The sequence below is a fragment of the Canis lupus genome, chromosome 5 (assembly GCF_048164855.1).
Source record: "Canis lupus baileyi chromosome 5, mCanLup2.hap1, whole genome shotgun sequence".
NCBI lineage: Eukaryota > Metazoa > Chordata > Mammalia > Carnivora > Canidae > Canis > Canis lupus.
The window spans coordinates 23377272-23397126 of NC_132842.1; the positions used below are offsets into that span (position 1 = coordinate 23377272).

The 19855-nt window shown below is 51.2% G+C and overlaps 1 protein-coding gene across 17 annotated transcripts in view; it reads left to right on the plus strand.

The window, feature by feature from the left end:
- The window catches only part of FRMD4A (FERM domain containing 4A), a 739423-nt gene that overhangs the window by 696196 nt on the left and 23372 nt on the right, over positions 1-19855 (plus strand). For 16 of the 17 annotated variants that reach the window (XM_072825741.1, XM_072825735.1, XM_072825738.1 and 13 more), the window contains 6 exons: positions 5628-5761; positions 9789-9911; positions 12090-12318; positions 14894-14950; positions 17456-17693; positions 18313-18480. In XM_072825741.1, the coding sequence (XP_072681842.1) occupies positions 5628-5761; positions 9789-9911; positions 12090-12318; positions 14894-14950; positions 17456-17693; positions 18313-18480 (949 nt within the window). The remainder of the gene's footprint in view (positions 1-5627; positions 5762-9788; positions 9912-12089; positions 12319-14893; positions 14951-17455; positions 17694-18312; positions 18481-19855) is intronic. The other variant, XM_072825745.1, reaches the window with a different exon arrangement.

The following is a 19855-nucleotide window of genomic DNA, read 5'->3' on the forward strand; positions in this document are numbered from 1 at the left end:
CATCTCCTGCCTCTTCCTGGTAGGCAGCTTTGCACCCACCCCACCCCGCCAGGCTCTCTGAGGGCGAGGCCCAGGTCTGGTCACCTGTCTGTTCCACCCCACCTGGCTCACAGAGGCTCTGTTGGCTCATCTGAAGGACCCCTCGGCTCCTCCTCCTCCTTCCTTCCCCCTGCATCATAATCCACGCAGGCCGTGGACAGAGAGTCGAGGCATGAAAGGCAGACACGATCGCACACCGCATGGTTTTTCACTCTGGCAACCCACCGGCGACCCAGACAAGACAAAGTTCCTGCTCCCGTCGTGCCCTTTCCGTTCTGGGTGCGGGACAGACCACACAGAGCCGCCCCACTGGAATCCCAGCTCTGCCTCCCTGAGTCCCAGTGACCTCTTCTGTGAAAACGAGGGTAATGTTTTCGTGAAGACTACGTGAACTGGGACGTGGGCAGCTCCTATCAGGAGTCTAGGAAAACTCACTTCCCCTGTTTCCTCCCAAGCATCCTGAGGGCACAGGGCTGTGGCCATGTGAGCCTTCCACCTGCTTCCTTGTGTCTTGCTTGCCCACTCACTAGTCTTCCTCTTTTACTTCATGGGTTCCCTGGAATTGGGGTGCCAACCCCCCATAAAGGCCAGGCACACTGTTGAGTACAAAAAACTTCGGCTTCCCATGCATGTAGCATTCATCAGGTTCTGACTCTCTTTGGGCATCTCTGAGGTGTGACGTCATGAGTTCCCCCAGCTTCTGAGGAAGTCCTGTTTTCATTCCTGTACTTGAGGGGAGGGATCAGAGGCCAGGAGAGGTGGTGTCCTGTTGCCAAATCCCTGCAGCTAGTGCGTCCCAGAGCCAGGACACAAGCCCAGACCTGCTGACTCTAAACCACTGGTTTGTAGACTTCTGCCTCAGGAGGCTGTGAGCCAGCATGTTTTCCCAAGAACATTCACCCCACTCCTCCTGTAAATATGGTGCTGCGTAAAACTTTGAAAGACAACTGAGTATTAATGAATTACTTATATCTTTCCAAAATGCTCACATCAGCCCTGTTTTCCCTTTGGCTCCTGCTCGGATTCATCATGTGTAGACAGTCCTTTCCAAGCAGCACTTGGCTACTGTTTTGTCAAGTATAAATTTTGAAGTCTTGCTCCTCTGATCCAGCAGAGAGGTTCCATCCATCTTCCTGCTTCATTAATCCCAAAGACAGCCCAGATGAACCTCTTTTTAAAAAAATTTTTGAACCTCTTTTTTTTAGCATCCAAACTTACACACACGTGCTTTGGTCTGTTGATAAGGTGGAGAGGTTAAATCTTTTCAGCCCTGGTTGATAATTAGACATTTCCTTCCAGCTTGAGGCAAACTACCCCAGTAACTGGGGGTAGGACCAGAGTTAGTAGGGTGCTTGTCTTTTCTGGAAGTGGGGATGGTACAGAGGAGGGAAACTTACACTGTATGTAACACTTGTAACGTTAACAGCAAGGGTTGCCAGAGGCAAGAAGGAGCTACCTAAGTAAGCTGTTAATTAATTAATACATCCTCCAGATTTGGGAGCATCTTGGAGGTTGATTAATTGGTCTTTTTCCATATAGGGACATCATGGCTCCAAGAGTTGTGACCCAAGGTCTTATACTGATCAATAGCACATATATCACAGAAAGTCAGGTCCCTTCCCTGTCCATCACTGTTCCTCTCAGAGGTAGCAGATTTACAACTTTTTCGATTTCCAAGAGACTGAACTTACAACCCCACAGTGGTCTTGCACATGCCAAGGCATGCATGTGTTCAAGTAACCAGAAATGGATAAACCAGAGCAACGGTGAACTTCTATACCTTTCACCAAGTCCACGTACTGATGTGAAATGATTTCTCCATCCCGAATCATTTCTTATTCACGGATCTTTAGTTCGTAAGACTCCTGTTAACTTGAGGCCCTTCCCTGATTGAGTTTCTTCCTGGAGTCATTCTTTGTCACTTCAGGGTAACCGTGAAACAGTGTCTCCTGATTCTAGGCCCTCTTGCTGGCCTCCCTTGTATGTGTCTGCCACGATGGTCCAGGGATCCCAAGCACACCTGCAGGGGCTGTAGGAAGCCACCTTGACATTCTCATGATACCCCTGGGGCTCATTCTCCTGATGCCCCTGAGCTTCTCTCTGTGGAACTGGTAGCAGAGCACTGCTGCTGGGCACTCGGTCACCTCTTCTGTGGCCACCATGTTTGCCTGATTGCAAGTAATGGCCCCCCAACCTCAGAACCCTTCCCCCAGTGCCCTGGATTTCCTTTCCAAAGGAAAGGAAATCAAAAGCACTGGGGAACCTCTTTTCAAATGGATAAACAGGTGAATGCAGAGCCGCCCTAAGCTTGAGGATGGGGGGGGGGGGCTCCAGAACCCCTGAATCTCTGTGACCTTGATCCAACCCTCATGCACAGCAGCTCCAAAAGAATAATTGCAAACTCAGGCATTCAAGAAACAGTTTGAAAATACTGCCTTTGTACACTGAATTGCAGAGTGAGGTCTTTTCTTGAGCAGCAAGGAGGAGGTAGTATCAATGGTCTCTTTCTTTCCAATTCTGCTGTGTGTGTGTGTTTCACTCCTATTAAATCTACAGTGGATCTTGACATTTACCTATTCCAGGCACAGTGATAAGTGTTGTATCTCATTTAGCCTTCACAGCATTTTAAGGAGGACAGATCATGTGCCCAAAGTCACACAACTAACTAGTGGGTGGTGTAGAGTTCATCAAAACCAGACTGTTTTGCCTCTACTCACCATCCAGTTACTGCTAAAAACAAAACAAAACAAAACAAAAAAAAAAAAAAAAAAACAAAAAATCTGCATGGCCAGGCCAACTCAGGTACTTTGTAAAAATTTAACTTGGTACCCAGCACTACATTCCTCATGAGGCAATTTCCAGAATAAAGGTATGAACTGGAGCCAGCCAGTATTCGTGGTTTCAGATGCAGAAAGGGCCTCTTGAGCCATCCCACTCTGTCTTATGTGGGTTTGGTAGTTAGACTAATTATTATAAATAATAATAATTTAAGTAGCACTAATGAACCTTATAATTCAGCACTAAACCTTTGTGCTTTGCCTCCCAGACTTGAATGTTCTTGTGATATCTGCCATTCTGGAACATAGTGAATCCTTAGGCTCAATAAATCATCATTTTCTATTGAGAGGTTAGGCAGGGATGAAAGGGAGAGCAATAGATTTTTCACTTGAGCTACAAATCCTTTAATCTTCCTTCTCAGGTCCAGTTTTCTCCAGGCCTGTTTTTTAAATCTAAAGTCTGACTTCTTCCCCACATTATGTTACATCATTATTAATGCTTTAGATTAGGACAGAGAGAACCCCATTATGTGTTCCTGTGTCTTCCATTTTGATGGATGACTGTGGCCAAGAGAACCTGATGCAAAGTGATTGAGCTGTGGGACCTCAGATGGGTGTAAACTAGAGATAGTTGAGGGGTGATAGGCACAGGGTAACTGACCTACAGAAGTAGGAAATCTGAGCCACATGGGAAGGGGAGCCAGTGATGTGTTGCATGACTATAACACCATCCGGGCTTAATGTCTGACAACCATGAGGTCACGGGAGCCTTAATAAGAGTCAAGCTTTTATTTGAGTTTGCTATTGAATTTGGAATCCTGCAACTGAGCTTGACAAAATCTGGGGAAGAGCTACAAAAATTAGTAAAAGTTTGGAAGGCAGGTTTTATAACACATAGGTACTCATGGGTACTAGATTTCTTTACCAAGATGAGCTATGGCTTAACTGTAGCATCCAAGTGTATGAGTGATGACATTTTATGTGTTTGTTCAAGGTAATATTTATTAGCTATTGCAGAGGCATGAAGATGGTATGTTCCTGCAGTGGTACATACTCTCTATTTCAAGCTAAGATGGGCTGGGGGAGAAAAAGTAAAAAGCCCACGTTGGAGTCAAAATGTGCTTACCCATTGAGACTTTATTGAGTATTAGGGTTCTAGAAGCCTAATTGCATGTCAAGAGACTGTTCAAAGACTGAAGGAGAAGAATAGTGTATTTAGGGGGATGGTTTGAGTATAACAGAGGTTTTTGATGCAAAAGCACAGAAGACTTTCTAGCCTTAGGATTCTGGGATGGCTTCATTATCATCAGAAGAGACAAAATACTTGAGGCTGGCAGTTCTTTTTTTTTTTTTTTAAAGATTATTTATTCATGAGAGACACAGAGAGAGAGGCAGAGACCTAGGCAGAGGGAGAAGCAGGCTCCCTGAGGTGAGCCTGATGCAGGACTCCATCCCAGGACTCTGAAATCACAACCTGAGCTAAAGGCTCAACCTTGAGCTAAAGTGCTCAACCACTCACCCACCCTGGGTCTGGCAGTTCTGATTGCATTGTTCTCATCTGGCATGTGATCACTGAATTGTCCCAAGATGTTTCATACAGAAATACAGTTCCCACTGGAATTTTTCCTGAGATTGCAACAATTCTCTTGTTTAATTCCTGGAGAATGGACATCTGTACAATGTCAGCCTTCCAATCCATGACCATGGTATACCTCTCTATTTTTTTTTTTAGGGTTTTAATGTTTCTCAGTAGGATATTAGAGTTTTCACTGTAGAGATCTTACACATCTTTCACTAGAAAAATCCCCAGGTATTTGATGGTGGTTGTTGCTGTTGTAAGTGGCATCATCATCTGAACCCCTTGAATGCACACCCGGTAATACCCATCCATGTCCATGGGCATGAGAAGCAAAGTAATAATCAGCTTCTCCTTTCCTATGGCATCAGTGGCCTTGTCAGAACCTATCAAGATAAAAATGTGTAATAGCTTCACTGCTGGAAACCCACTTCAGGATCCAAACACTGCAGCCCGGAAAGTGTTCTTTTAGTCCAACCTAAATTCCTCCAGTTGGCATTCTAGCTTATTTTCCTTTTGTATTTGGTTCACAGCTTGCCTTCCACCAAGATTTCATATCTAGCAGTCTGCTGCTTGAATCATCATGCAGATATTTCCACCCTGACTGGTAAAATATGTATAACTTTCATCAGGAGGATATTTGCTCATGATACAATATGAAGTTAAAAATATATATAATGAAAATCAAATTTTATTTTTAAAATATATGTGCTTAGATAAAAAGGTCAAGAGAAAATACATAGCAATGGTTATCTCTAGGGGACTTATGTGTGGACTATTTTTCTACATGTCTCCATTTTCAAAATTTTTATGACAAGCCTGCATCATCTTTGAAGTAAGCCAAAAATGAGCATTCTTAAGTGGAAAAAAGAAAGTTAAAACTATGTATTCAAATGACTGACTTGAATTTTACTTTCCCCTTCATTGTGTAAAGCCTATTTCAATGCCCTAGTGAAATCAAAACAGGTATGCCACATAACTTCAGATAATCAAGAAAGAGAAACTTCTTTTTTGGGCATGTAAATTTTCCTGCCAGTCCTCCAAGTAGCTATAAATTCCACTAGGTGCCAAGAATTCGCTCCTTGCGCCTGGGCCCCTGCAGCACCTGCTTTGTGTCTCCCTTCCCGGATTCCTGGGTAGGTCCCACCTCCAAGTGTGGGCTCCAGTGAGGCTGTCAGAGGCCCAGATATATGTCTCCCATCTGTTTCTCCAGTAACCCCACTGTTTATTGACAGGTTCTCAGGAATCTGATAGCTCTCAATCGGCCAAGAAAGATATGCTGGCTGCCTTGAAATCCAGGCAGGAAGCTCTGGAGGAAACGCTTCGCCAGCGACTGGAAGAACTGAAGAAACTCTGTCTTCGAGAAGCTGTAAGCAGTTCACATTTCACTTACGCACGCGCGTGTATGTGTGTGTGTGTGTATGTGTGGTTCTCTGTCTCTCTTTTTTTTTTTAAGATTTTATTTATTTATTCATGAGAGACACGGAGAGAGAGGCAGAGACCTAGGGAGAGGGAGAAGCAGACTCCCTGCACAGAGCCTGATGCAGGACTCCATCCCAGGACCCTGGGTTCATGCCCTGAGCCAAAGGCAGATGCTCAATCACTGAGCCACCCAGGTGCCCTTTGCCCTCTGTCACCACATATTTATGAAAAGCAAAGGTGGGCTTACACAGAGAGCATAAGCAAGAGACAGGACCTCTCCTGAAGCGCAGATGGGGGAGACTCCAACCCCTCTGGCGTGCCTTGTCGTTAACAGCAGTGAACCATAATGAAACATAAGGACAGCAGTTAGAGTGGCTCCACCCAAATCCTCAAAGGGACCCCACTGGAGACCAAATGACAAGTAGTAATGGCAGTCCCTTCTGTGTGCGTCATGCACCATAGGTGATAAAGTGTCTCTCCCTGTAGGATTACCTCCTTGGATATACTGGCTTGCCACCATCTTCCTAAAATTGGAGCCTGATTTTATTATCATGGTGGCTTTTGTTTCTCTTGAGGATATTTCCCGTTGGTCTTGGGGCATCCTATGTGGAAGCTTCAGTGGGGATCTTCAAGGAAACCAAGGTTTTGCTTGATATTTAATCCCCTTCACAACTCATAATCTGGTGTGTCTTCCCCCTTTTTAGTTTTTATTTTTTTAAAGATTTTTATTTATTTATTCATGACAGACACAGAGAGAGAGAGAGAGGCAGAGACACAGACAGAGGGAGAAGCAGGCTCCATGCAGGGAGCCCGATGTGGGACCCTATCCCGGGTTTCCAGGACACACCCTGGGCTGAAGGGGGCACTAAACCGCTGAGCCACGGGGGCTGCCCATCCCCCCCCACTTTTTTAAATGAAGTCACAGCCTACTGGTCTTTTAAATTTTATGTAAAGCAAGTCTTCCTCAAGCCTCTGTATAGGCTAGTCTCATGTTTCCTTGGGATTCAGATGCTGTGGCCCGTCACTGTCTGCAGTTGCTGGAACGTCACTTCTTACTTTCTCCTGTTCATCCGGTGACTGTTAGCATGCTCGAACAGTTGATTTTCTTAACGCAACACACATGACCTGCGTGGGGGGTGTACGCACATGGATGCTGTGGGCTGGGAGCCCTCTGTGCCCTGCATTACCGAGAGCTCTGTTGGTAAACAGTTCAGAATGGGAAGCAAAAGAGGTTCTGGGGCCGAGTTGAGGAATGGATTACCCTATCCCCCACCCCTCCCTTCTCCCTCCCCCCCCCCCCCCCGCCATGCCCCCAGGGCTTGCCCCAGGAAGAATGAAACAAGGGGCTATAGAATGAGATCGCATTACATTTCAACTCGGCTTAATTAGGCTCTGGGTTGATTTAAACCGGAGCCTGCCGCAAAGCAGACCCACATGGGCACAAATCCGCTGCAAAGCTTGGGAAAGCAGCTGGCCTGGCCAGGGGATGTGCTCTGTGGTACTCCTACCATTAGCAGCCTTTTCGTGAAGAATATGCTGAAAGCATTGAAAAAATATGGGCTTGGGTGTCTGCATTTAATAATTTGTAAAGCCTGGTTTTGTTGTTCACAAAGGAAACATCCCTAAACCCAGCAGGGACTCAGCATCAGAAAATTGGAGAAACATGTCAGGGCAAGGTTAGCATGCATTATCAAGGTCTCCCCGTCTCTCTCAAAATAAAAGCAAAATAAGGAAAACAAAGCTCCCACTTCTTGGAGTGTCGGCACCAGAAAACCGAGCTTGAGTGGAAGAAGTAGCCTCTCTCAGGGAAGTGGGCCCGGGGGGCTGCGGATTGCTTCTGTGCTTGCTCAGCCAGGCGCAAGAGAACTTTCTCGGTGACTGTTCTGCTCTTTCTCTGGGGCACCCATGCCGTGCACCCTCTGCTCAGTATCAAGAAGTGCTGTTTGTGGGCGGGAATGGGGGGGAATGGGGCGGAATGGGGCGGCCCGACTGCAGCAGAGGGAGCTGAGCCGCAGCAGAGTGTGAGCAAGGTGGGAGCAGAAGGCGGCAGGCACCTGAGAGCTCTGGTTACCTGTGAAATCAGATGAAATATGGGGAATCCAGGCTGGACTCAAATACCTTCAAGCCGATGATGAAAAATCCGTTGGCTCATTTTTTTAAAATGTAGTTTGTTTCAAAACCACAGACACTTTAGAGTTACAAGTCAGTGGTCGTGTGGACGGACGTGTGGACGGACGTGCGGCGCCCTCCTATAGGTTCGGAGCAGACAGGAGAGGCCTGACAATATAAAATCCTCAGTGTGCAGTGTTACTGATAGACCAGCTTTTAGGGGCGTGGATAAAAGTCTTACAGAATAAGCACGTAACTACTTTGGAGACATTTGAACCAGGTTTTATTAAAAACCGGGAAGAAAATTGCAGAGTGTTTCATCCTCCAGAGTTGGCCGTTAGGTCCTGAAATGCGTACACTAGGGAGGAAAACAAGCCCAAGAGTTCATTTCCTGGTGGCCTGAACACAGAAGGAAAGAGGCCCAGGAGAATGAGGCGTGGGTGTGCTTGCGCGTGCCAGTTGCACTTGTGCACACGCGCTCTCTCTCACACACACACCACACGTGCATATATCCATACCCAATGCGTGCATGCACACACACCAGTGCATACACGTTACATGCTCAATGCATGCATCCATCTTAGTGCACACACACTCCAGTGTGCACACATAGCATGGGGAAAGGCCAGATCCTTCCTCATTTTTTGTTGTTTTTTTTTTAAAGATTGTATTTATTTATTCATGAGAGACAGAGACAGAGAGAGAGACAGAGACAGGCAGAGGGAGAAGCAGGCTCCATGCAGGGGGCTCAATGTGGGACTCAATCCTGGGACTCCAGGATCACACCCTGGGCCAAAGGGAGGTGCTCAACCTCTGAGCTACCCAGGCGTCCTCAGATCCTTCCTCCTATTAGAAGGGGAGTGAACATTAGGAGTCTACGTCTGGGCTTTCTCACCCACCAGACACTCGTACTGGGCTGCGTTCTGACCAGACTTCAGTGTCTGCCAGGATCGGAGTCACTGCAGTGATCCATCAACAAAATTCACTGTCATTATATTCACACAATTAGATTTCGGAGAGCTGAAAATACGCAACATTTTTTAATGGCCCTGTCAATAAAATGGATTATATTTTCAGTTTCTACTGAAACTGTGTGATTTGTATACATGTAATATTTTTTAAGCTCAGCCTGCCCCTAGTCTGAGCGGACGAATTATTTATATTCAATTTCTAATTTATATAATTTGCACCTTTCTTGGCTTTGCTGTTTAGATACCATTCCTCCTAAGAACACTCACTTGAAGGGCATTTTAAACTGAGATATTTGCGAGGGACTATCTGATGCAGTGAAAAGAGCACAGAAACTGTGAAGACCAGAGATGTCATGTTGGCTCTGCCCCTTCCTGGCTGTGTGGCCCCACCTGGCACATAGCAGGCACAGGAGATCACTGGGGATGTTAACCAATGAGTGAGACTTGGGTTCTATGATGAAAGCCAATAATTTTATTCACCCAAAAGAAATTCACTTTGGGAGAAATTTCGAAGCATATCTGTTCCCGTAAAGAAAGGACTGCTCTCATACTGTTTTAGAGAAATGTGGGGCGCCTGGGTGGCTCAGTCAGTTAAGTGTCTGCCTTTGGCTCAGGTTATGATTCCAGGGTCCTGGGAAATGTACATTAGGCTCCTTGCTCTGTAGAGAGCCTGCTTCTCCCTCTGCCTCTGCCTCTCCCTCCATCTCTCATGAATAAATAAATAAGATCTTTAAAAAAGAGAGAAGTGAAATTGCATTTCAGGAACACTGAGGCGTGTTGCTAAAGGTGATGATTTCAAACCTGTGCATTGCATCTGTGCTTTGAAGCGCCTGCATGGACACGCATGCGTCCCAGAAACCTGATCTCTGTCCTCATGCTGTTGCACACATGCAGGAGCTGACAGGCAAACTGCCCGTTGAATATCCCTTGGATCCAGGGGAGGAACCACCCATTGTTCGAAGAAGAATTGGGACAGCCTTCAAGCTGGATGAACAGAAAATCCTGCCCAAAGGAGAGGTGTGTCCTGTGTGCTGTTGTTGGATTCTCTCACATTAGCCATATTTCTCCCATATGTTGGGGCTTCCAGGGTTTTCTGTAACAGTTGTCTTCATTCTACTCGATGCCAAACACCATTTCCCTTTCCTCCCCAGGATCCTCCCTTCTACCTTTTAAGTTGGCTGGTCAGCCAGCATGGGGCTCCCCTTGGTAGGATGCATTAGCTCGAGTTCGTAAGCATCTGGATTTCCATGGAAGTTGCTTGTCTAACACGATTGGCCTGTCACAAGGGGCTGCGTTAAGCTTGGGAGAACATCCCAACGACACTCCTGTGTACCTATCTTTTTAATGGCTTCCCAGCTCTCTGTTACTTAGAGCCCAGCATGACGTGGAAGAAAACAGACAAAGGAGAAAGAAAACTCAGGCCATGCCAGCAGGTGCAGGGATGCCACAGGCTGGGGGAAAGACAGCAGGGCCTGCCCTCAGTGGCCTTCCCTTCACCTTGCTGCTAAAATTGCTGCCAGAGGAAGAGCAAGCTGCTGGGCCTTCCTGAGGTCATCTGTCTGCATTTGGAGGAGCCCCTGAAGCCTTGCTCATTTATCCTCTTTGACACTAAATGTTGGTGGGGGATGGGGTGGAGACAGGCTCCCCACCCCCAGCCCCCTCACTGCCTCTGTTTCTCCTGGGAACGCACTTGGCTTCCCTGTCCACACAGCAGGCGGCCATCTGGACAGCCAGGCCCTCCGGCGGCCTGGTGCCTGTCTGGCTAGGGAGCGAGCCATGGTCCTGGGCTCCCACGCCAGGTCAGGTCGCGGGCCAGGGCTCTCTAAGCGCCGGGAACAGCTGCTCGTGGCAGTTAGGCCTCACAGACCAGCCTTTGTCCTTGGTGGCTTGTTTGTTTCCTGACCCCGGGCGGGAATCCATCTCCGTGTCCTTCTCCCTCTGGAGAACGAGTGCAGCCAGCGATCGAAGGACCTGGAAGGAGTTTATCATCTCCTAAGCAGTTCTGTGTAATCTCCACGCCGCCCCTCCTCCTGGGCCCCTGTTCCCCTCAGGCCTGAGATGCTCAAACAGAAATGAATCCGGCCAAGAGTACTGCTCGGTGGAGGCTCCCGACCTGGGACGTGCTGCCCCGAGGCAAGCCTTTTCTTCCGGCCATGAGCTGGGAAGATCTGTCCCTTCCCACTGACTTGGTGATGGGCTCCCACGTGGTTAGGTCCATTCCTGTCAGGTTTTGCATGGCTCTGGGTCCCCTAGGGTGAGGGTAGGTGTGGCCTCCCCTGCGGGCCTTGCTAGCCTCTGGGCTGGTGCTGGAATGGAGCCTCTGATGGAGCTGCAGAGAGGGGCAGCCTGCGGCCCACCCCGGTTCCTCTGCCCGTCCGGTTCCTCTACAGCCTCATTTCTCCCAGGACCAAAACTGTGCGAGGGCATGTTACCCATCTGCTCCTTTGGGCCGAAGTAAGGGTCAGGGCTGCAGGGAGGTGCCAAGGGGAGGACAGAGATGCCGTGAAGCAGATCCAGGAATGGGGGCCAGGCGCCTCCAACCCCCCCATCCATGCCTCGCAGCCCAGTGCTGCTGGGAACGGCAGGATGAGGATGGTGGGAGCTTGCAGAGAGGCTTCCAGAAGAGATCCTGGTGAGTGGGGTACGTCCCACCACAAAGGGCTCAAAATACAAGAGACAGAGGGCACGTGTGGGAGGGTGGGGTGTCACGCACGTGGGAGCTGCCTGCTGCCAAACCCACAGAAGCCTGCTCTGGAAGTGATGGTGCATCTTCTGCCCAAGATGGCAAGGAGACACCAACCAGAGGGGCTCTGATTTCCACGGGGGTTTGGTCTTCATGAACCTTGCTGTGGAGACCAAGGAGATGAAGCCAAGTGACCCTGCCTCCGGCCCGCAGCAGGGAGCTCTGTTTCTCCGTGATGCTGCTCATACAGTGACCAGCACTTGTCTCCTGAACATAACGGGCCAAGGGCCTTGAAAGTGGGAGTGCCCAGGGCCTGGCCACCAGAGATTTGAGGGAAAGGGCCATTGCAGGGTCAGGCAGGGTCGGGGCTAGGTACTGGGAGTGCTGGGTTCCTAGTATGTGTGTCTCCCAAAGAGCAGGGCGTGCTCGCCTGGGGTCAGGGACAGAGATGGGGAGGACGGTGCCTCCCTTAGCATCCCCCTAAATGTAAGTCCCATCTCCCCGTCCCACAGGAAGCCGAGTTGGAACGCCTGGAAAGAGAGTTTGCCATTCAATCCCAGATTACAGAGGCTGCCCGCCGCCTGGCCAGTGACCCCAACGTCAGCAAAAAACTGAAGAAACAAAGGAAAACCTCTTATCTGAATGCACTGAAGAAGCTGCAGGAGATTGAAAATGCCATCAACGAGAACCGCATCAAGTCTGGGAAGAAACCCACGCAGAGGGCTTCCCTGATCATCGCTGGTCAGTGCTAAGCCCGCCCCCCCTCCCAGGGACAGTACCCCCCCCACACACAAGGGGCCTTGGGGGCCAGCACCGGCCCCGGGAGCGAGTCCAAAGCTGGTGCCCTGCGGACCTGAGCAAGCTGCTTAGCTACCCTGGGCCTGCTTTTTATTTATTTTTTAGTCCGTAAAGTGAAGCTAATAAGGCCTGATACCAAATGAGAGCAGTAAGGGGTGCACAGGTCCACAAAGGGGGGTTTTACAGGTGGAACTGTCCTGATCCCTACTTACTGCCCCCTGGGAGAGCCTGCAGCCCTGAGCTCTAGGCTGCTTCTCCACCCTCAGCAGCACTTGGGCTGAGCTAAGGTGCCAGCTCAGCCAAGCTGGAGTTGTCCAGGCTCTGACCTCCCCAGGGACCTGATCACCCAGCATCTGGATGGCTGGGGTCCACGGCAAGCCGGCACTCCCACTGAGCCTCTGTCCTCAGACACACCAGTTCCCAGGGTACCTGTCCCAAATCTGAAGCCAGGGAGGACTGGGCCGCCCCACTCTGTCTAGACCCCTGAGCCAGGTCAGCAGGGGTTAGGAATTTGGGCGATTGTATTTAGTAAACACCTCTAAAAGGAAATAGCCCCGAATCCTCCAACAGCATCAAGTTCCCCAAACGGTTACAATCCTTTTTTCCTGTTTAGCAAACTCCTTAGAATGTATGTCAAGTATTCTTTCGTAGTTTATACATTTAAAACGCTTTTGCTCTAAGAAGGTCAAAAGTGGAATAGAAGTTACCAGGGGTTAGGAGAGGCGGAGTGGGAAGTTAGTATTTGAGGGGTACAGGTTCTGATTGGAAAAATGGAAAAGTTGCAGAGACAGATGGCGGTGATGGCTGTGCAACAGTGCAAATAATCCTTAATGCCACTGAACGGCTGTCAGTACGCCCAGTACGGCTGACAGTGGCTAAAACGGTAAATTTATGTTGTGTATACATTACCTCGATAATCTATATAATTATATAATACATAAATACATATACAAAAAATATAATACACATAATAAATACAAAATACATATAATACATAAAATATAATTGTGCCACCTTAAAACGTGGGCACGCTATACTAGAAGCCATGCTGTAGTGGAAACTCCAAGATGCTAAAGTTAAGGCTCTCTATCCCCTACATGCTCACAGTCCACCAAACCAGAGAGACCATTAAAAAATCCTTTCCCTCTAGGAAATTTGGAATAACTGTCTTTCCCCATCCTGCTCTTTTGTCCTTGGCCAAGACTTTGTCACTCTGTCGCCCACTTCCTAACAGAACTGCGGCCAGCCAACTCCTGTCTGCATGCTGCTCCTTTGGGACCTCCCTGTGGCCCCTCGAAGGCCGTTGGGGCGTCCTGGCTCTGCGAGAGCATTCCAACAGGGTCACCAGAGCCAAGTTTGGGAGAGGCCCCTCAGGGCCACACCTGTCCCTGGTCCCTCGTCCCTGGTCAGCCACAGAAGAGCCCGCCTCCCCAGCCCGCCCAGTGAGAGCTGTCCTGTGAACCGTGCCACCAGAGTCTGTGGTCCCATCCAGATTTGCAGCCTTTTTTTTTTTTTTAACTACTCAATAATATACCTTCTTTATTCTGCTCCCTCCTTGAAAGATTTTTTTATTTTTTATTATTTATTTTTTTGAAAGAATTTTTTTAAAGATTTTATTTACTTATTCATGAGAGACACAGAGAGAGGCAGGCTACCTATAGGGAGCCCAACATAGAACTCGATCCCAGGACCCCAGGATCACGACCTGAGCCAAAGGCAGATACTCAACGACTGAGCCACCCAGGCGTCCCTAAAATGTCTCTGCCGCACTTGAATTAGAGGAATAACCCCAGTTCTTCTTAGTTCCTTAGTTCCTTGGCGTCTTATCTCTTGAGATAAAACTTGGAACTTCACGCCTGGCACCTTTTGCTCATTTTACCGGGAGAGCAGAGCAACTGCAGACAAACCACGCCACCCTAGCTGGGCCTCAGTTTCCCCAGATATTAAAGGGGGAGGATTATTTTACTGACTCCCTCTTGGGTGTGTCCCCAGGGTTCACCAGTATCTATAAAAATCAGCTTTGCAGAGAGAGAGGCTGTACTTAGCAGGTTGTTTTCACGACTAATGACTGAAGAAGTTTATGGAGAGGACGTTTATTGCCATAAGAGCAAAGCCAAGTTCCTCACCTAGTTTCGCATGCAGAGAAAGAGCAGTTCAGTAGTTCCTTTGGTTCAGTGGGAACGTGCCCTGAGACTGGGCCAGGACGCTGATGGGCTGAACCGGGCCAGGCGGCCTTTATCCTGGCTTTCTAGCCCCTCAGCACTGTGGGGCCCTGTAAGACAAGGGTGTCGACGCAGACGCCGGGCCACAGCGCAGCATCAGGCCTCGGGGATGACCAGCGCCCCACCCCAGGGACCCCAGAGAAATGCCAAGCGGCTTGTTGACTGTATTTCATGCGTTCTTTCATCTCAGAAAGAGGAAGACGTGGGATGGTCCCAAACGCATGATTGTCACAGGCTGGACGGTGTCTGGGGGATGTGCTAATAAACTCATAGGCTTTTGCGTTTTGCCTCCTCAGATGGAAACATTGCCAGTGAAGACAGTTCCCTCTCAGATGCACTCGTGCTAGAGGATGGTAGGTTGTCCGTTTCCTGACTCAGAACTCGGGCCCAGGCCGAACAGGGATTAAGGTGTGCGCAGTCGGGCCTGGCCTGGTGGCAAGGCAAGAGCAGGCCGAGGTGGGGGCCGGGTGCCCCGCGAGCCCCTTGCCCCAGACGTCAGCTTCTGTCTGTCCGAACCTGAGTGTTTCCAGTGGCCCACGGGGAGGGGCTGAGGTGACCGTCCGTGAGCGCTGGTGTGTGGTGTGGTTGCCACAACCACGTCTGTGACTAAACACCACACATGGTTTCCTTTAGAGTCTCCGTCGTTTCTGGAGGAAAGACGTGGACTCTGGTTGGATCACAAGTCAGAGATTGAAGCCTCCTAGGAAAGCCTGGGGGTGGCCGGAGGAACACCGGGCCTCCCCATCTTCCTGAGAAATAGCAAAGACCAAAGGGAAGGGTGTCCTTCTAGATTGCTGGTCAGGCCTTGAAATTATCTATTTTCCATTGACCTCTGAAAACCCAGCAGTTATTGGGATATTTTCTTGGGAAATTCTGAGAAAAATAGAATCGATCCCCCACACCTCTGCACCCGCCCCCAGGCCACCACCACCTCACACGGGGGTAGAAAGGATTCCAGGCACAGGACCATCTCTGAGAACATTCCTGTGGGTTTAAGCCAAAACTTGGGAGGCCAGGACATTAATCACATGGAAATATATTAAGTGGCAGTTAATTTTTTTGCCCTTTGGGGAACCCTCGTGTGGGCAGTGCTAAGTGGCTGTTCAGACAGAAAACATAAACCAGTCTACCCAACCCAGAGTCTGGATGATCGTGGCAAAGCTAATAATAGGGGCTATTGATGTGGGGAGAGGCTGGCAGGGTATTTACCCAGCGGCCTTGGCCTTGCTCTTAGCAATCAGGTCATAACGTTTCCATTGTTAGCTTCCTTACATGGGTGGGGAGGGGAGGGAGCATGGCTGCAGAATAGGGAGAGGTGGGTTTTTTTTTTTTTAAGATTTTATTTATTCATGAGAGATACAGAGAGAGGCAGAGACACAGGCAGAGTGAGAAGCAGGCTCCCCGCGGGGAGCCCGATGCGGGACTCGATCCCAGGACCCCAGGATCACGACCTGAGCTGAAAGCAGATGCTCAACCACTGAGCTACCCAGCCATCCCCAGGAATTTTGACTATGGGAGATCCAGCCCCAGTTTGGGGCTCTGGGGATGGCGGTTTCTCCAAAGGCAGGAACTAGAATGATTTAGTGAGAAGAGAAGACCAAGGGGAGAGTTGGGGGAGGTGTATATTGTTGGCAGCGGAGAGGAGTCCTCCTTGGCCTTGAGTCCCCAGACCCCCACGCCCCCTGCAGGCTTGCCCCTTGTTGTGGGGGGGGGGGCTCTTTCCTTCACTGATTACCGTGGGGAGGTGGGGGGTTGGAATGGAGAATTAGGCCGAGAGAAGAATCCTGGTGGGAAACGGATCGGGGGCCAAGTGGAAGGTGGTTGGAGGTTTTGCGGTTTGCTTCTGTGAAGTATTTCCCTTCACGCTCCCCCGTCCGCCTTCACAAGGAACCCTGAATTGTTCCTCCCTCCCTCCCCCTGCCCTCTCCTGCTCCCTCACTCCCCGCCTGCCCACCACCGGGTTCTCCACACTGTGGACCTCCCCTAGCCCCTGCCAGGTGGCTGGGCCTCGGAAAGGATTTTCATCCTGACACGTCTGGGCTTCCGAAGTTTCAGTGTCTTCTTAGGCCCTTCAGACCAAAGCCCCATTCCTCAGCATGAAGCCCCCCCCATCAGCTGGGCTGCCCAGCTCATCTTGGGGGGCGCAGCAGGTCAGCCCCAGCACCCCGACTCTGTTCCTCCTCCCCAGCCACTGCCCCAGCTGGCCTGGGCTCTCCCCCGCGTCCCCTCCGCGCCCCCCACCGCTGAACTCCCCTCGGCACCCGGCGGGCTGGACTGTGGGTCCCGCAGGGAACAAGCTCCTTCCACTCAGTATGTGTAGCCTGGCTCCTTCCTGCAGGACCTGGGGCTGGTCCAGGGGGAATCTCGGGAGCACGACCCAATACAGGCGCGAGGAAAGAGCCATACCCGGGCCCCCCACAGATACTTCCGCTCGGCACGTCCACTTGGCTTCCCCTGTTCTAACGAGTGTTTGTTGAGCACCTGCTGGGGGCCGGCCGGCCTCCTAGGAAATGAAGGAAACAGTCCTCGGGAGCTGCAGGTCCCCAGAGCACCTTAGGCGCTCCTGTCTCCGGAGAGACGCCGCGACAGTGTTACAGGGACCACGTTCTGCTCTTGGCTCCAGCTGTAGCTCCTCAGAAGGGAACCTTCTCTCCCCAGCGAGGGCCGCTCGAGGCGGGGGTTTGGTTCTGGTTCCACCTGTCGTGGCAAGCGGGGAAGCCGTGGCTTGCTCTGGCCCAGGCCGGGGGCGGGGGGCACCTGCCCGGACTGCAGGGGTGAGGGGTGGGGGGACGGGCAGGGCTGTCTGCGTCGGTGGGGGGGGACCCTCGCTCAGTTCGTCTCTCTCCATCTCTGTGCAGAAGACTCTCAGGTCACCAGCACACTGTCCCCCTTACAGTCTCCTCACAAGGGACTCCCTCCTCGGCCACCGTCACACAACAGGCCCCCCCCTCCGCAGTCCCTGGAGGGGCTCCGGCAGATGCACTATCCCCGCAACGACTATGACAAGTCCCCCATAAAGCCCAAAATGTGGAGCGAGTCCTCCTTGGATGAGCCTTACGAGAAGGTCAAGAAACGTTCCTCCCACGGCCATTCCAGGTGAGCCGGGTCGGCGAGGGCCCCCGAGGTCACAGGACAAGCAAGCAGGGGTGGCCCACGGGAGGGCGCCCGGGCCCCGCTCACGGCCACCCCGAGGGCGCGGCCCCCCAGCCGCAGGTGGGGCGTGGGGGCCCGGGAGCTGCTGTGCGATGACGCGGGAGTTAAGGAGGAAGCCTGGGCAGCGCCACCCCGAATGGCAAGGGACAGACCCCTCGTAGGAGCCCCGACGTGGCTCGGGACCCTGCACCCCCCCCCCCCAGGTTCGGGGCTGGCTGAGAGGGCGGCGGGTTTCCGCCCATTTCTCTGTTTTTCTCCTTCCCTTTCGCTACGCCCTGTCAAGCTCCCAGTGGCTGGCGGGGCACGTAAATATTTGTTGGCTGCAAAACGGAAACCAACCGTGGTCGAGGGCAGGGGCTTCACGGGACGGTCCCACTGCCTGCTGGGGACAGGCTGATGAGGCTGTGGTCTCCCGCCACCCTGGGATCGGGCATGCCCCGCCCCCGGCTCCGGGGGTGACGCCGAGTAGCCCCGCAGGAACCCGAGGGAGAGGCGGGCTGACCCCGGGGAAGAGGGCCGGTTTCGTCCGGCGGTGACCAGCCCGGTGTCCTCTGGTTTGCAGCAGCCACAAACGCTTTCCCAGCACGGGGAGCTGCGCCGAAGCCGGAGGGGGCAGCAGCTCCCTGCAGAACAGCCCCATCCGCAGCCTCCCGCACTGGAACTCCCAGTCCAGCATGCCGTCCACACCAGACCTGCGGGTCCGGAGTCCCCACTACGTTCATTCCACGAGGTGAGTCCCCCCACACCAGGCCGTTGGGCCACCTCCCTCCCTGGACCGGACGTCCAGGCCCCCGACTGGCCCAAAGGACTGGGGAGCTAGTGGGGTGGGTTCCCGTTAAATCGAAGCAGGATGGAAACCCCAGCCAGCAGCGGAAGCCCACGTTAGGTGAGACCTGTTCTTATCCTGGTGTCCGTGTCCGGTGAGCACCAAGAAACGCCTGGAGAACCCCCAGGCTTCTGGAGGCAGCGGGCACGGAGTGAGCTTCCCCACCTCCTTTTTTTTTAGAATTTTATTTATTTATTTTTTTTTTTAAATAATTTTTATGTTTTTTTTTTAAGATTTTATTTATTTATTTATTCATGAAAGACACAGAGAGAAAGAGAGGCAGAGACACAGGCAGAGGGAGAAGCAGGCTCCATGCAGGGAGCCCCATGTGGGATTCGATCCTGGGTCTCCAGGATCGCGCCCTGGGCCAAAGGCAGGCGCTAAACCGCTGCGCCACCCAGGGATCCCTATCCTGGATTTTTTAATGCCTCAAGGTGTGAAACCATTGAAGGGCAAAAGGAACAGGCAAAAGTGAGGCTGTGAATCACACCTTCATTTTCTGAAAAGAGCCCACACCAAAGCTGTCATTCTGTTTTATCAAAAACTGTGATTGCACAGGACTGGCTCAAAGCATGGATTTATATAGGATAAGATTGGGTTCTGCAGGCAAGGCTGTCCCCTTCACCCTTTCATGCAACACATACTTATCAAGTGCTCTGAGGTGCCAGGTACCACCGGCGAGGCTAGAGCAGTGGACAAAGCTGTCAGCCGAGTGTTTTGGTGGAGGGAGTCATGAGAAAGAACAATATATGTCAAGTGATAATAAGTACAGAGGAAAAAAAAATAAAAATGAACAGGGCAGGGGCCACACTGTGGAAAGACAGACTCTGTTAGGTGGAAGCATCAGGGACATTTGAGCAGAGACCAGAATGGATGGGGTGGCAAGTTCGGAGGCTGTTATCAGGCAACAGCAGGATCAGAGAGCGTCAGAGGCAGGCGTGCACTTGGCCTATTCCCAGGAGGCCAGGAGGAGGTAGGACCAGGGAGGAAACTGAGGCCCGAGTCCTGGGGTGCCCCTGTCTGTGGACTCTGTTCTACCATGAGTGACAGCAGGAACTCCCCTCCTCTGGTCCTTGGCCAGGGGGGCTGCCCTGACTTTCACGGGTGTCTAAGCACTGTCCCCGCCCCCCACCATGACCCAGGTGGATGTTCGGAGTGGGGACTGGTGGGGGGGATTATAGACGAAGCAGGGGGCTGCTAAGTAGTTGCATCAGTCATTGTGAAGTACTCGTGTTCTAGCCGCCTGCCTTTTTAGAGTTTCAGGGGAATGGAAATCCAT